A 14,059-nucleotide genomic window follows, 5' to 3' on the forward strand; every position below is an offset into this window, starting at 1 on the left:
GTATGGTATTATATTAAAATTTAATATTAATAATTTTATAATTTTTATTGGCATTAAAATTATACGGCCTATAGGTGGATTATTATCTAGTTATATAATAAAGTAATAATCAACAGTAACAAAATAATACCTTTTAAGATTATTAAAAAAATAAACATTATCCACTAACCAAAATTTTTGTTTATATTTTTTATATACTCTTTCTTCATGTATTGTTCTTATAGATATATCCATAACATCTATCGAGCTGTAACTAATTAGTGTATGTGTAATCCAACTAAACCTGATTAGTGATTATTAATTATTAGAAATCAAATAAGCTAAGTCGGATTTTCATTTTATTAACTTCACAGCATTGGAGACGATTACAATACTGAATCAAAACTCATTGGTTTATCTGGTTACCCTTATTAAAAGGCCCAAGTGAAGCATAAGTGATTGACATGGCAGCCCAACCATCAATTAGAACTCTAACAATGGAATTTCTGATAGGTGGACTGCAAAGATAAGCTCCAAGACATCCAAGGAAGCAAGAGCTACGGATGCATGCAACCAGAGCAACTACAACAATGACATCCCGGATGCTACTGCTGCTGTGAATGGGGCTCGCCATGGTCTTCTCCGCCTCCACCATGAGATCAGTGTTAAGAGCTGGGGCAGCCGCGACAGGTTGCCTGCTTTACAGTGTCCCTGTGTCGAAACAGAAACAAACTCACCAACAGCCATACTACATGCACCTGAAAGAGCTCCAGCTACTCCAGACAAGACTGTCTGTTCTTTCTTCCTTGGCTGCACTTGTACAATCATAAGTGATATTGCGGAAAGCAAACCATCACTAGCCCCTAAAATTGCTGCTCGGGTCCATTATAAAAAAACAAAAAGGCAATTTAGAGATTACCACGTGATTGTTAAGTGGTCCATGATAGCGATCACAAATCTATATCATTTCTGAGAGAGAATCTTAATTAAATTTAGTATATAAACTATAACTAATAGAAGAATTACATGTATATATGAATATTTTACACATTAGTATAAGATGATTGACAAAATATTTTATTATTTAAAACTAATGAATATATATAAATTATCAATCTATTTGATGTAAATGTGAACATCCACTAAATCCAGACAAAAAAAATTCGATTTCTAAAAATAGCAATCAGAACTTGTGGTCCCCATTTTACTTACCCATGTATTGTCGCATTTTGGTCTTTAATTGGTCACTATATGTCTCATTCACTAATTGAAATAATAAGAGATAAAAAAAAAAAAAAAAAAAGATAGTGACCATGTCATATAATAGCTAAAATTAGAAACCACCATCACATATGATAGCTAAATTGCTCTCTAATTTCATTTTAGAGAATAATTTATAGTTGATAATTTTATTATAATTTATAAATTTGGAAAGTATTATTAATTTATTTGCATCTAATTTGATAGTATTATAATAATTATTTTTAATTTTGATAGATCAAATATTGAAACTAAAAACTGAAATAAAAGTTAATATATAATCATAATTATATATATAATTAAATATACATAATTATAATATTATACAATTTTAACCAAAATATATAAGATTATAAAAATTCGTCTCTCATGTCATATAATATTTGTCAAAAAGATAAAGCAGCCTACAAAACATAAAACAAAATATTATATATACATGCTCAAGCTCAATATTTGAGCATCTAGAAATATAAAAAAAAAACAAAACAAAACTATCTTCTCACCATCATCCACCTCACCAATACCATTACCACTCCCATATCTATCTTTGTGCACTGTTAGGCTCCATTATTGAATCCAGCAAATCACAGTATAATCTATTACATAAAGAGCAACAAACGGAAGCAAGAGAAGCAAAGAGTAGAAGCAAGCAACTAGATCCATATAGCATTTAATAAAAGTAAAACCTCCGCCGCTTCAGAAAAAGAAACCTAAAGTATTATTATATTCTTTGTTTCTAATAGTACAAATTCACCAACAATACTTACAATTCCAGCTTAAATTATGAGTAAACATGTTAATTAAAAGAAAAACACTGTTTAGTGACATTTATTCAACACTGATTTAAGGAACACACCTTATAATACAAAGCCACACCGGAACAATAATGAGAAAAGGAGAAAGACAACAAACACTTCAAATTATTTGTGAGAGAATGAGGGCAGACTATAAGTTTTTGTGAATGACGAGAGAGAAAGAGAGACTGATTTTCCATACAGAGAGAGAGAGAGCAACGACGCACAAGGGGATGGTAGCAGAGGGACCAGTCATCGATGGCACTACTAATCAATAGGGATTTAGGTTTTCATTTGGATGGAGACATTGTGGAAAGAATTGGGTGAGTGAAATATTTTTTTTTTTTATTTCCATACATTTCACAGATAGTGGTCGCTGAATTAAGGCAAAACACAAATTGAACTCCCATTTCAATTAAAAAATACATATATATCACTATTTCATAATATATTAACTATTCCATAATTATAATATATTAATTAAATACATATATATAACTATTTTATAATATCATATATATATATATATATATGAAATTCCAAAAAATAAAAATAAACTAATGAATAAATATAATAAAATTTAAACAAAATATAATATAAAAAATAAATATATTAAATAATATAATTAATTCCTATATAAATTTTTATTTTATAATTATATATCTTATTAAATATAAATTAATATTATAATTAAAAAATGATAAATATAAGATAATAAATATAATAATTAAAAAATGCTCAAATATTATGCTTTTTATTTTAAATACTATAAATATTATTTTTATTTTTTTAATAGTTTCTAAATACACTTAATAAATTAAGACTACGTAATGTGGTTTCTGAAGTGACCATAATATATGGTCACTAAATGACTCTAAAATATTCGACTTCTACCGCACTATATGGTGTCTAATTTAGAGACAATATGTGTGTTTTCTGAGTTATTTTCAGTTAGCAATCACATCACTTTCTGTGGCCTCTAAAGTGGTTGTTAATTTAGACACAAATATTTAATGCTCAAATTGGTTTCTAAGTAGTAGTTGTTATTAATTGGTGCAATTTAATTGTTAAATATCAAAAAAATAATTATAATTTTTTGATATATTTAATTATTTTTAAACATTTTTATATCGAGATAGACGGAAATGAACAGGATGCGACAGTAAAATTAATGCTAAATATTCTATTTAATTTTAATAATTTTTTAAAAATATTAAAAAAAATTAATATTTCATAATTTTTATAAATATCTTTTCAAATCTTCCAAGAAATTTTAATATTTTATATTTTAAAAAAGAAAAAAGTAACCGCTAATCTAGCAGCAATAACCACTAATAGGCTTCACCAATTATTTAGAATGGGCAAAACTAAGAGAAATTATACATTGAACCAGTAATTTCACTCAACAATGACTGTATAATTTTTAGTTACATTTTTCCTATTCGGACGTTAACATGTACATGAATAGTTATTTTTTGAATATTAATACATATTTAATTTTATTTTAATCGTGAAATCTTAATCTCATTTAATTTTGTTTTACATTACAATTTATATTTTATTAATAAGAGGTTGATATCTCATATTTTTTATTAACTATTTTTATAAAAATGCAAAAAATGACTAATTAAATTAAATATTAAAATGAAAACAAATATAAATATTTTTAATTAAAATGAATTAAATATAAAATTTACTGATAATTTATATTATTATTTATTTCTTTTCCAATTTTTTATTTTTATTTTTATATGTCCATACCTAATTGTTTCTCCTCATACTAACCTGGCTCTTTTTACATAAAATCACAGGCTATGCGAGAGTTCACATCTGGAACTGCTAGACTGAGGTCCCATGCAGTAACTCCTGGAGTGCCATAACAGCTAATAATTTTAATAACCTATTGCTCACTACTCAGTAGACAGGTAGACATAAAATATTTAAATAAATTAAATCACGATGAGAAAGAAAATGGGGAATCAATATCTATGATGGCTTTTGTCTTCCGCATTTATGAAATATACTTATAAACAAATCCGACCCGTATCAATTTGTTTGTCTACTTCTGAATATTTTAATTCACTATCTTTAATATCCAAATTGCTATCCTATGGCTTTTATATGAAATAGTAATGATTTTTTTTTAAAATTTAATTAAAGTTTTAAATCTAAATTTTAAATATATAGCTGTGTTAAAATTCATGAAAGAGTGTTTTGCCATCGTTAAGGGTCTTACCTGACACACTCTAAATTAACTCTAAATATGTATACAAAAAAAAAACTAATTCAAGAGCATTAATTTTAAAATATTAACAATAAATATAGACACAGCTATTTGTAGCGATAATTCATATTCTTATGGTTAAATATATTATTAATATTTTTAAATTTGATAATTTAGTCAGTTTAATATTTTATTTTTAATATGATTTAGTAGATATTTAAATTTATTTTATTCAATATTTTAATATTTTTTATATATATTATTATTAAATATATCTATATAATATTATCAAAAATAAAATTTAAATATACGTCAGATAAAATTAAAAGTTAAAAATATTTATATATTAAAAAATAAAATTAACTTCTTTTTATGTTAAATTTAAAGTTGAAATGTTAAATTGTTACAAATTGAGCGGCCAAATTATTTATTTGGTCTACTTTTGTTGATATAATTAGAATCATTAGATATCATAATCTAAGGAAAGATAGCAACACATTGACACAGTAAAGACATTTCATCAGTGTCTTTCCCAAACATTAGCTAGGCGGCACTAAATAACATTATTGGTGAAAACAACTTTCCACTACCGTCAAACCAAATCTTGATTATAGAGATCGCATGGTAGAGTTAAGCATATTTCTGGGCAATCATTGAGAGATAGTGACACAGCTCTTTTGGTTTTGAAAACATGGGCATGTGATCTGCACCTTCAATCTTGATCACTTCTTGGGCTGGGTAGTTTGTGATCATCCAGTTCTGGAATTCCTCAGTTATTGCTTTATCTTCATCGCACAGGACATACACCCGGGTAACCGATCCATATCCCTCAGTTGAGTAGTTTTTGGCCTTTGACAAATCATTTAGGAAAAATGATGATGGCCTTAACAAAGACTTTGCCAATTCAATATCCTTCAAGAAATTGCATAAGCTAATTAAGGCTTATATATAATTCCATTAAACATATTGGCAGCTTTCCAGAACGAATAAGTATATCTTGTAAATATTTGTACAATATGACCCGTTTAATAATATATATAATTGATACGTAAATAAATAAGGTAGCACCAATCTAAGAATTCTTACTTTCAGGGGTAAATATCTCGAATTTGAAATTTTTTTTCATCTCTTATAGATTAATTTTTCATATAATAAAAAATTAAAAAAAATACGGGATTCACAGTGGCTCATCCGAAAACCTCTCATTCTCGCTAATACTAACAATTAACCTACACAATCATATATCTAGTTAAAAAATAATAATTTAAAAATAAACAAGTTAGCAGTTTTTTTTCTTTCTGAGAAATTAGTATGGTCATATATAGACTTAAAATATTATAAATGGAATGAATAAATATATTTTTTTAAGGGCAACTGCCTTTTATGAATACATAGGGAAGGAGATCGAAGGGTACCTCAGTAGGGCTGAGTTGATATAGCTTATTGGAGAGCATGAATTGGCCAAATAACATTGTTGTGAGATGCTGTAGAGAGGTGCTGTAGGGTGAGAATTGAGTATCCAACCATGCCTCGCTTGGGGTCCTTCTGTTATACTTTATGAAATAAACACGAAAATGAACTTACAAATCTTTGCTTTTTCTCTTACATATTAATTCGTATATTTTCCATCAAAAGAAAGAAGAAAAAGAGAGTATGTAATGGTAAATATTTCGATCCTTCTTCATTCCTTCTAGGGTTCTACATTTATAGTTAGATTCTTATCTTTATATCAGTTTGTAAATTGCTAATTAGTTTACTTCTTAAATTATAATACAATAAAATAGCAGAACAAATTAGTAAAAACAAACTAAAGGAAAAAACAAAAAGAAAAACCCTATCCAGCTATACGAAAACTAACTAAGAAATTTTCATTTTCTAACAATTTTAAAGTCAAACAAAATTTTAGTATTCTTGTTCAAACATGGCATCCACTACAAAGTCTAATTTCAATGAAAAAGAAATAATAAAGAAGAATCGACCTGAATTAATTTGTACTTTTTCAAAATTACAACAAGAAGAAGGAAGATGAATATGTAAGTATAATTATTGATGTTGACAAAAGTAATAACAAAACCAAGTACCTCGTCCAAGACAAAAGATGGGCGGTGATCAGTATCTGGCATAAATGCCGTTAAGTAGACAGCAACAGCAATCTTTTCAGGAAATTGATCCGTGGCAACAGCTAGATTAAAGCCACCAAGGCTATGTCCGACAAGTATAACCTTTTCATTTCTTGGCAATTTGGCCAAGAAATCCAGCAAAGGTTCAGTGTATGCATGAAGTGTCTGAACTTCTTGAATAGCTTTCATGTGGATGCCAGAAGCCGCCATGTCGAGCGCCGTGACCTGGTGGCCTGAGGACTCGAGCAGTGGCTTGAGCTTGTACCAACACCAAGCTCCATGACATGCCCCGTGTACAAGAACAAAATGCTTTTGGTTCTTGACCTTTTCCATTTTTATTTTTTTTGGTTTTCCTTTCTGTGTTGTCTAACTTCGTCATCCACCCCTTTATATAAGAAGTTATTTGTAAAGAAATTTATGTTTTCCACAAGCAACACGTTTTCCTTTTTTGTTCTTTTTTTTTTTTTTTTTTTTTATCATCAGTGAAAAACGTTTTTGGAAACGTCTAAAATTCATTAACTCTGGAAACCTTGAACGGATTTGATTTGATCCTATTATGTATACAAAATATATTTATCAATATAATTCTAAAATGGGCTTAATTTTGTTTCTTTTGTTATCTTCAATTTAAGTCTTGCTAAATGAAGCAATGATTTATGAGAAAATGGATTGCTCAGCTCATAATGACACGCATAATATTTTTTTAAAGGAGAAAACAATGAAAATCCTGTCTTTTTTTAAATTCCAAATGAGAAATCTTTCATATTATAATAATTCTTAGAATTGACTATAATGTGTAATATAAATGAGCTGTAACGGAATAGAATTCTTAAAATGCACCTTTTTTTTTAATTTCATTATTCTCATGGACTAAAAATTTCTTTGATACGCTTTTACTGATTTAATTTGAACGAAATTCAAAAAATTATAAATATTTAAAAATTTATAATATAAGTTAATTATATCAATGTTTATGTCAATTTGATCATTTAATTTTAATTTATTTTATAAAAATTAATTTTAAATTACATAATAATTATTTTAATTTGAGTTTTAATTTATTTCATATCTTCCCTCACCTTACACAGTAACCTAAATACCTAAAATATTTGTCACATTGCCTGTATCAATAAATTTTCGAAAAAGTGAATCATCCCATTTTAGGACATCATAGTTATTATCAACTAATGGGGTGATAAGAATAAGTAGTAAAATCTTTGCCATAGAAAAAGAAAAGAAAAGAAAAGTAAAACAGACATCTCCTGTGGCATTACCAATGTGGTATGATTTCTGGTTCGGTATGGAACTTGTTAGTTAGATAGTTATTTTTCAACTTTGGTAAGAACTACAGTTGAACCCCGTGGCCGTGGGTTGGGTTTTCTAACACGACATATTCAAGAGGGAAAGAAATTAAATATTATCTTCGAATAGTAACTCAAGTGCCAATTCCTTCCTCAACTGCCTTTTGCAATCTACCCACTGTAATAAATAACAACTGCTTCTCAGGAGCTACCTAGAAGCTTCCTTTCCTCTTTCAGTTCCCTGTTTTTTCCTGTCAATGGAAAAAAAAACCTCGTGGGGACAGACTCCCAAAAACATTAGTTGGCCCATTTTCCCGAAAGAAAAAATCCTCTCAGATTTTTATATCTTAAAAATGCTAAAGATCTTATTTATTTAATTCCATTTCATCAAAAAGAAATTTAATCTTGGCCTATCTCTATTGTCGTTGAATCCTCAGTAAGAGATTGTAAAAAACTTAGGAGGGATAGTTCCCTACAGGTATCAGCAATTAAAGATTATATTTAAAGGGCAGGATCCGATTTAGTACAGTTTATATTTAACAGTTTACTGTAGGAAGGGGGATTCCAGTAGAGGAGAGGTACCCTATTAATATTAGACAAACCAATTCACTTGTAAAGACTAGCAAGAGTGGGATATAGCTAGTTGGCACATTTGTCTCTTATTGGACCACGAGCTTTAATATGGGTCTTAGTCCTTATGCTGGACTTCTGCCTGCCTGCCTCTATATTAATATGTGCCTGCCTCTAATGATCTTCCGGGGTTTATGCGTGATTGTCTTACTTAATACAGACGAGGATTCGATACTATTTTACCCAAAAACTCTGTAGAACAACATGATCATCTAAATACAAAAACAAAATTTAATTAGGTTTATATAATATTAAATAATAAATACGTATTATGAGTGTTTTATATAATATTAAATAATAAATATATATTAATTACTTATCAGCAGTGTATATCTTTTTATTTACATCAAACCTGAATAGATATATCTATATCTAGATGAATCAACAAGGTTTTTTAGCAACAAAATGTGCCACCCAATTACAGTATGCAGAAAAGAACAACTCAAGAAATTCTTGGCTAATTTTGAAGACGTCCTGAGCAATATTATCGTACTCCTAATTATAGGGGCTGCTGTTAGCTTGCAAAGCTTGTATAAAATTCAGTTAATCACTCTCCACTCCACTCCACCAATATGTGTTTGAAAACCTTTTCTGCACGCAAGTTTAGAGCTTAGCTGACAGCAAGACCTTCTTGAACTGTGGAATTTGTTATGCCTGGAAAAGATTGACAGAGGGTTGACATGATTTGTCCTCTCCAGTCTCTTGCAACCGCGCCTGCTGCTCCCTTATCAACTCCGGCACCACAGCTCAAAATTTAATCACATTTTTAGGAGGCGAGGACCCTTGTTGCTGAATGTATAGGAAACCCTCTTTCTTATTTCCTGCACAACTATTCTGGAATTCTTGAAACCGATATAGAGCGCTCTTGATTACTTATGACAGTATCTTTTAAGAACAATAATTTTTCCTTCGTCTGATTTGACTCTGCTAGCTTCCTTCGCAGCGGTGGAGCATACATCCATGGGCCAAATTTTCGATTTTTCGTTACTGACAGTCCCCCGTTCTTTCATCGTCAACTTTCTTCTTGAAAAATTTGTCCGTGTGCCTAATTATGTCACGGTAATAGCAAGTTTCTGAAAGTTTTTTAGGTCAATTGATTTATTGGAAATTTTTAAATCTTATATCTAATAAAAAGTGGTAAAATCTAAGGCTTCTATGATGCAGTTTGGAGGCCATTTCTTGAGGACCAAGAGTTGGTTGTGGAAGGAAGGAGCATGCACAATTTCGAATGATCAATGCTAAATCTGAAGCTTCCTCACATCGAAAGAAGAATAGATTGTCTGATAGTTTTTCTGCATCTATTTGCCCTCTTAGTGTCCGGGCATTTCGAACAATGGATCAAATGAAGATATAATTGACAATTTTCCAAGATATTATTTTACCTGCCAATTGGGGTCCATCAATTTTGACATTACTTAAATTATTTTACCTACCAATTTTCCAGAATTTAACTAATAGTATACGGAATCAGAAAATATGTCAATCATTGAGTGGCTGAATAGACAATAAGTCAACATCCATAGATAATGTTTAATTTTTTTTTTTTTATAATGTTTGATTTTTGAGATATGGCGGTCCATAAATTTTCAGACATTACTTATATCATTTATATTATTATCATTTTAAAAATATATAAATAATTGCAAAGATTTTTATATTTATTTGTCGGGATTTCAGAATAGATAATAAAAATCAAACATTATGTTCTCGTGCTGTAAAGAAAAATTTCAAGTAAAATCAATTTCTATGGTATCTGCATTTCACTGTTGATTGTTCTGCATGATTTCCCAAAGACAGTAGATGAATTTATTATTGTTGATTTTATGGTGTGGTGGTAGTTGGCTCCGGCGGCTGTCAACCTTCGTCCTCTTCTCTGCAACTCCATAATTTTAACGTGGAAAATATCTGCATAAGGCACTGTCCTATTAACAATTTTTGTTTCTACATGTAACGTGTGTGTTTGCAGTTAGATTTTTCTTTCCCCACCAGACCACTTCTTCTGGCTGTTTGTTAGCCAGTAGATATTTACTTCCTCTTGATAAAAGAAAAGAGAAAATGAAGTAATTTGTGTCTCAAAATAATAGGTTTTTCTTCATATCCTGTTCTAATCTTTTGTTAGTAATTAATTATAAGTATATTTCCTAATTTAATATAACTAATTTAGTGAAATTGTTATCTTATACTAAATAAAAGGGAGATAAGAATCTAGCCAATTTGGTGAAACTAATTTTTTGAAAAATAGATGAGGAACCACACCAATTCATCTCAAATTTGGTGGTTAAATTCTACTGCGGTGAAAATGCGGTGAAAATACTATAGGAAAAGTCCTGCGAAAAAATAGCTCCCATCCCTTGCATCATCGATAGAGAGGGAGGGCTTTCACTCAACATCCACTTGTGAAATTCCTTCCGAAAGTGAAGTGGCAGTCCTAAGTTTTCTTTTTTGGCTAAAGTGGCAAATTGCTCTTTCAACTTGTTAACTAGGTCCAATTAACTCTAAATTGAAAATTGTGGTCCAATTGCTCCATACATTTCATAAAATAATCATTTTACTCCAAATTTAAGCAATTGCATTTCACTCACATTTATAGGCAAGTGAGTTTTATTAAAAAAAAATAAAAGAAATATAATTTTAATTTTTACTTTTTTCTTTTGATTCTTTAATAAAAACTATTGTCATAATGAATGAGAAAAATGTCAGAAAAATAGAATTCATCATTAATTTTCTTTTACTGCAATGGGCCTCCCGTCGTTCTTATTCTCATTGTTCAATGGCTATGGATATTGAGCTGAGATGGCTACTGTGTGATGGCAACAACGATGGCGACATCACTAGAATGGCAAGAACTGAGGACCAAGTATGAAAAAGAAAAAGAAATGGTCAAGATTAATCAAGTTTTCAGATATTTAGAGCTTGAATTCATCACCTTCAAAGAAGACCATATCTGAGCAAGGAAAGTTGCTACCTTTTATTACCTCAACCACTATAACAACTCTAAAGAAGCAACTTATGCTCAATAAGTGGTGGGTTCTCGGATTACATGAAGGCTATTAGCAGCTAAGAGGCAAGAAATTAGCATTCTTAGATAAATTCCTTGAATACTCTAGGAAGAAGAATGAAATTTAAACTTTTAAGATTAGCTTTTGAAATCCATTTCAAATCAGCACATATGAGTATGGCAGTTGTTGATGAACATAGATGGGTATGGTAGTTGGGTGACTGCTGTGCTATAGCAATGATGAGGTGAGACGATGACTTCTGCGTGATGGCAAGGGCGAGGCACGACTTCTACAGGATGGCTCCCTTTTGGAGATGTGTATGTTTATCAATGAGTTTAAGTTGAGACCACATTCTTCTTGATGCATATTATATTGTTTATTGAATTTTGAGTTTAAATTTTGTTGAATTTTGGAAAGAAAGAAACTTTAGAGAGTAAAATAGAGATAGAAAAATAATTGATTTTATTTTTTATTTTAATAATTTTATTGTTATAAAAATGCTTATTTAATTTGTTTATTAATATTAATAAACACGTGTCTTGCACATGCATTATTAGGCTAGAGTAAGGGGTAGACCTGTTTATGGGGGACTGACTTTTTGAACAAGCCCGCCCAAGCCCGAAGATTTTTTAATATCTCTTTACCCAAGCCCGAGTCTGAAATTTTTTAAAAAGCCCGGCCTAGCCAACTATTAAACCTCTATTCATTGGTTGGGCCTGGGTGAGCTCGGGCCGGGTCTGGGCGGGCTCGGGCCGGGCCTGACCGGGCCCAGCTGACAATTCAGCACAAGTATTCAAAATTTAAATCCAATAATCATGTTCATCATGATAATAAAGATACAAACATCAATTAATATTTTTAACCATCTAAATAAAACTCCAAAAACTGAAATAAAAGAACAACAATATAGATGAAAACTCTTTCAAGGCAAATTCACATTTCCTACAAAACAAAAAATATTTAAATTAATAAGTATTTTATATAAATAAAAATAACTAGTAAGCTAAATCAATATATAAATAATAAACTTACCTAAAAAACCATATATTATTAATAACAACAAAACTATAAACAGAAATAATAACTAGCTAAGTAATATAAGGCATTTAATTATAAGCAGAAGGTCATAGGTTTGAGTGTTGAATATAACATATTTTTTTTTAACTAAACTAGACATCGGGCCGGACCGGGCTTGGCTTGGATTTTTATATAAATCTCAAGTCCGGCCCGAGGAGTACGGGCTTTTTATGGGTTCAACCCGGGCCAGGCCTGTACATAAAAATTTTATCCAAACCCGGCCCGAAGAGTACGGGCCTGAGCGGGCCGGGCAAGTACCTAGACCCATGAACAGGTCTAGAAAGGGGTGAATTGCCTAAATTGTCAAATGTGCTGGATAATTTGGCCATGATTTTCAATTTGGGGTTGATTGAACTAAGCTTACAAGTTCAGGGGACAAATTGCTACTTAAGCCTTTCTTTTTAATACTGAATCACAATTCTTTCCCTCATTAAAAATGAAAGTAAATATTGGATAATAAGTAAAATAGATAAATATAGTCGACACGCGCCAATATAAAGTAATCTCACTTAAATAGAAATAATTTAAATTTATGATTTTCAATATTGTTAACATTTTTCTTTTAAATTGTAACTCAACCAGAAATTAATAGATTATATCTGATTACAATAAAATTCATACAGAAATTTTTAATTCATGAATTTTTTAAGTACACCTATAAAAAGAATTTAAATGGCATAATACCACAAAAATATTAAAAGATTCATGAAATATATAAAAATCTCAATATATAGACAAATAAATTATTAATGTCTCAGTAGGAAATTATGATGAAAGGTAAGGAAAAAAAGGAAAAGAGGAGAACATAGTTTGTTTTATTTTTTGCCTATAATAATAAAGGAGAATTATAGAAGCATTCTTTTCAAAAAGGGTCACTGGTCCCAATTGTGTTGCGTTTTAATTCCTCTTTTTCTTATTCTTGATTAGATTACCTTTTAATGTTAAAACTGTAATTTGTGGAATCAAAATTCCTCTACTTTTCGTTTTTGTTTAATAATGAGTGTCCCAATTGAGTTCTACTGTCCAGCCGTATCCGTCCTACTCAACTAATCCTTCATCACAAGCAAGACTCGAATTCTTAAGGTATAAATGAGGAAAAAAACAGGGAAAAATCCTAATTGACACTGTTTTGGCAATTTTTGTTTTAATTAACATATAAAATTTAAATTTTTTTATGTAATTTTATGATTTTTTATTATTTTATTAATTATAATAAATTACATTGCTAATTATATAATAATTCTAATCTTAAAAACTATCTAAAAAAATTATGATATCAATTATATTTATAATATAAGTTTATATAATATTAAAATTATTTAATACATATTTTTAAAATAAATTTTGTATTATGCACTAATAAAATTCTAAAATAATCTTTTAATAAGAACATTTAAGAATATTCATTTATTATTATATTAAAGAAATATACAAAAATTTAGTTAAATTTAGATTCAATTTTATATCATTATTTATTAATTAAAATAATATCGTCCATACGTATCGCTAAGCTAAGCATATGAATCACATTTTCTTTTTGCGTCAGTCTAGTCGATATTCACACTGCACCAAACCACCAGCCAACGATGTGACAATCACATCTCTCAATTCTTCATTTTTCTTTTAAAAGAAAAGGAAAATGGATGGTATTAAATAAGTTAATACGCCCAACAAA

General features: G+C 29.5%; 1 protein-coding gene and 1 pseudogene across 2 annotated transcripts; both read right to left on the reverse strand.

Moving 5' to 3' along the window:
- Nucleotides 1-316: 316 nt before the first annotated feature.
- LOC112535351 lies at nucleotides 317-858 on the reverse strand (annotated as a pseudogene).
- A 3,850-nt stretch (nucleotides 859-4,708) lies between these two features.
- LOC8267260 (salicylic acid-binding protein 2) lies at nucleotides 4,709-6,753 on the reverse strand. Of its 2 annotated transcripts, none has more exons than XM_048376311.1 (3): nucleotides 6,339-6,753; nucleotides 5,673-5,810; nucleotides 4,709-5,106 (listed from the first exon to the last, which is right to left on the reverse strand). In XM_048376311.1, the coding sequence occupies exons 1-3, from the start codon at nucleotides 6,708-6,710 to the stop codon at nucleotides 4,888-4,890; spliced, it is 729 nt and encodes a 242-aa protein (XP_048232268.1). In that variant the 5' UTR covers nucleotides 6,711-6,753; the 3' UTR covers nucleotides 4,709-4,887. The 2 variants fall into 2 exon arrangements, with proteins under 2 accessions (XP_048232268.1, XP_002522344.1); XM_002522298.4 differs by having other exon boundaries at nucleotides 4,709-5,169; nucleotides 6,339-6,750.
- Between the last annotated feature and the right edge of the window lie 7,306 nt (nucleotides 6,754-14,059).

The sequence above is a fragment of the Ricinus communis genome, chromosome 7 (assembly GCF_019578655.1).
Source record: "Ricinus communis isolate WT05 ecotype wild-type chromosome 7, ASM1957865v1, whole genome shotgun sequence".
Lineage (NCBI taxonomy): Eukaryota > Viridiplantae > Streptophyta > Magnoliopsida > Malpighiales > Euphorbiaceae > Ricinus > Ricinus communis.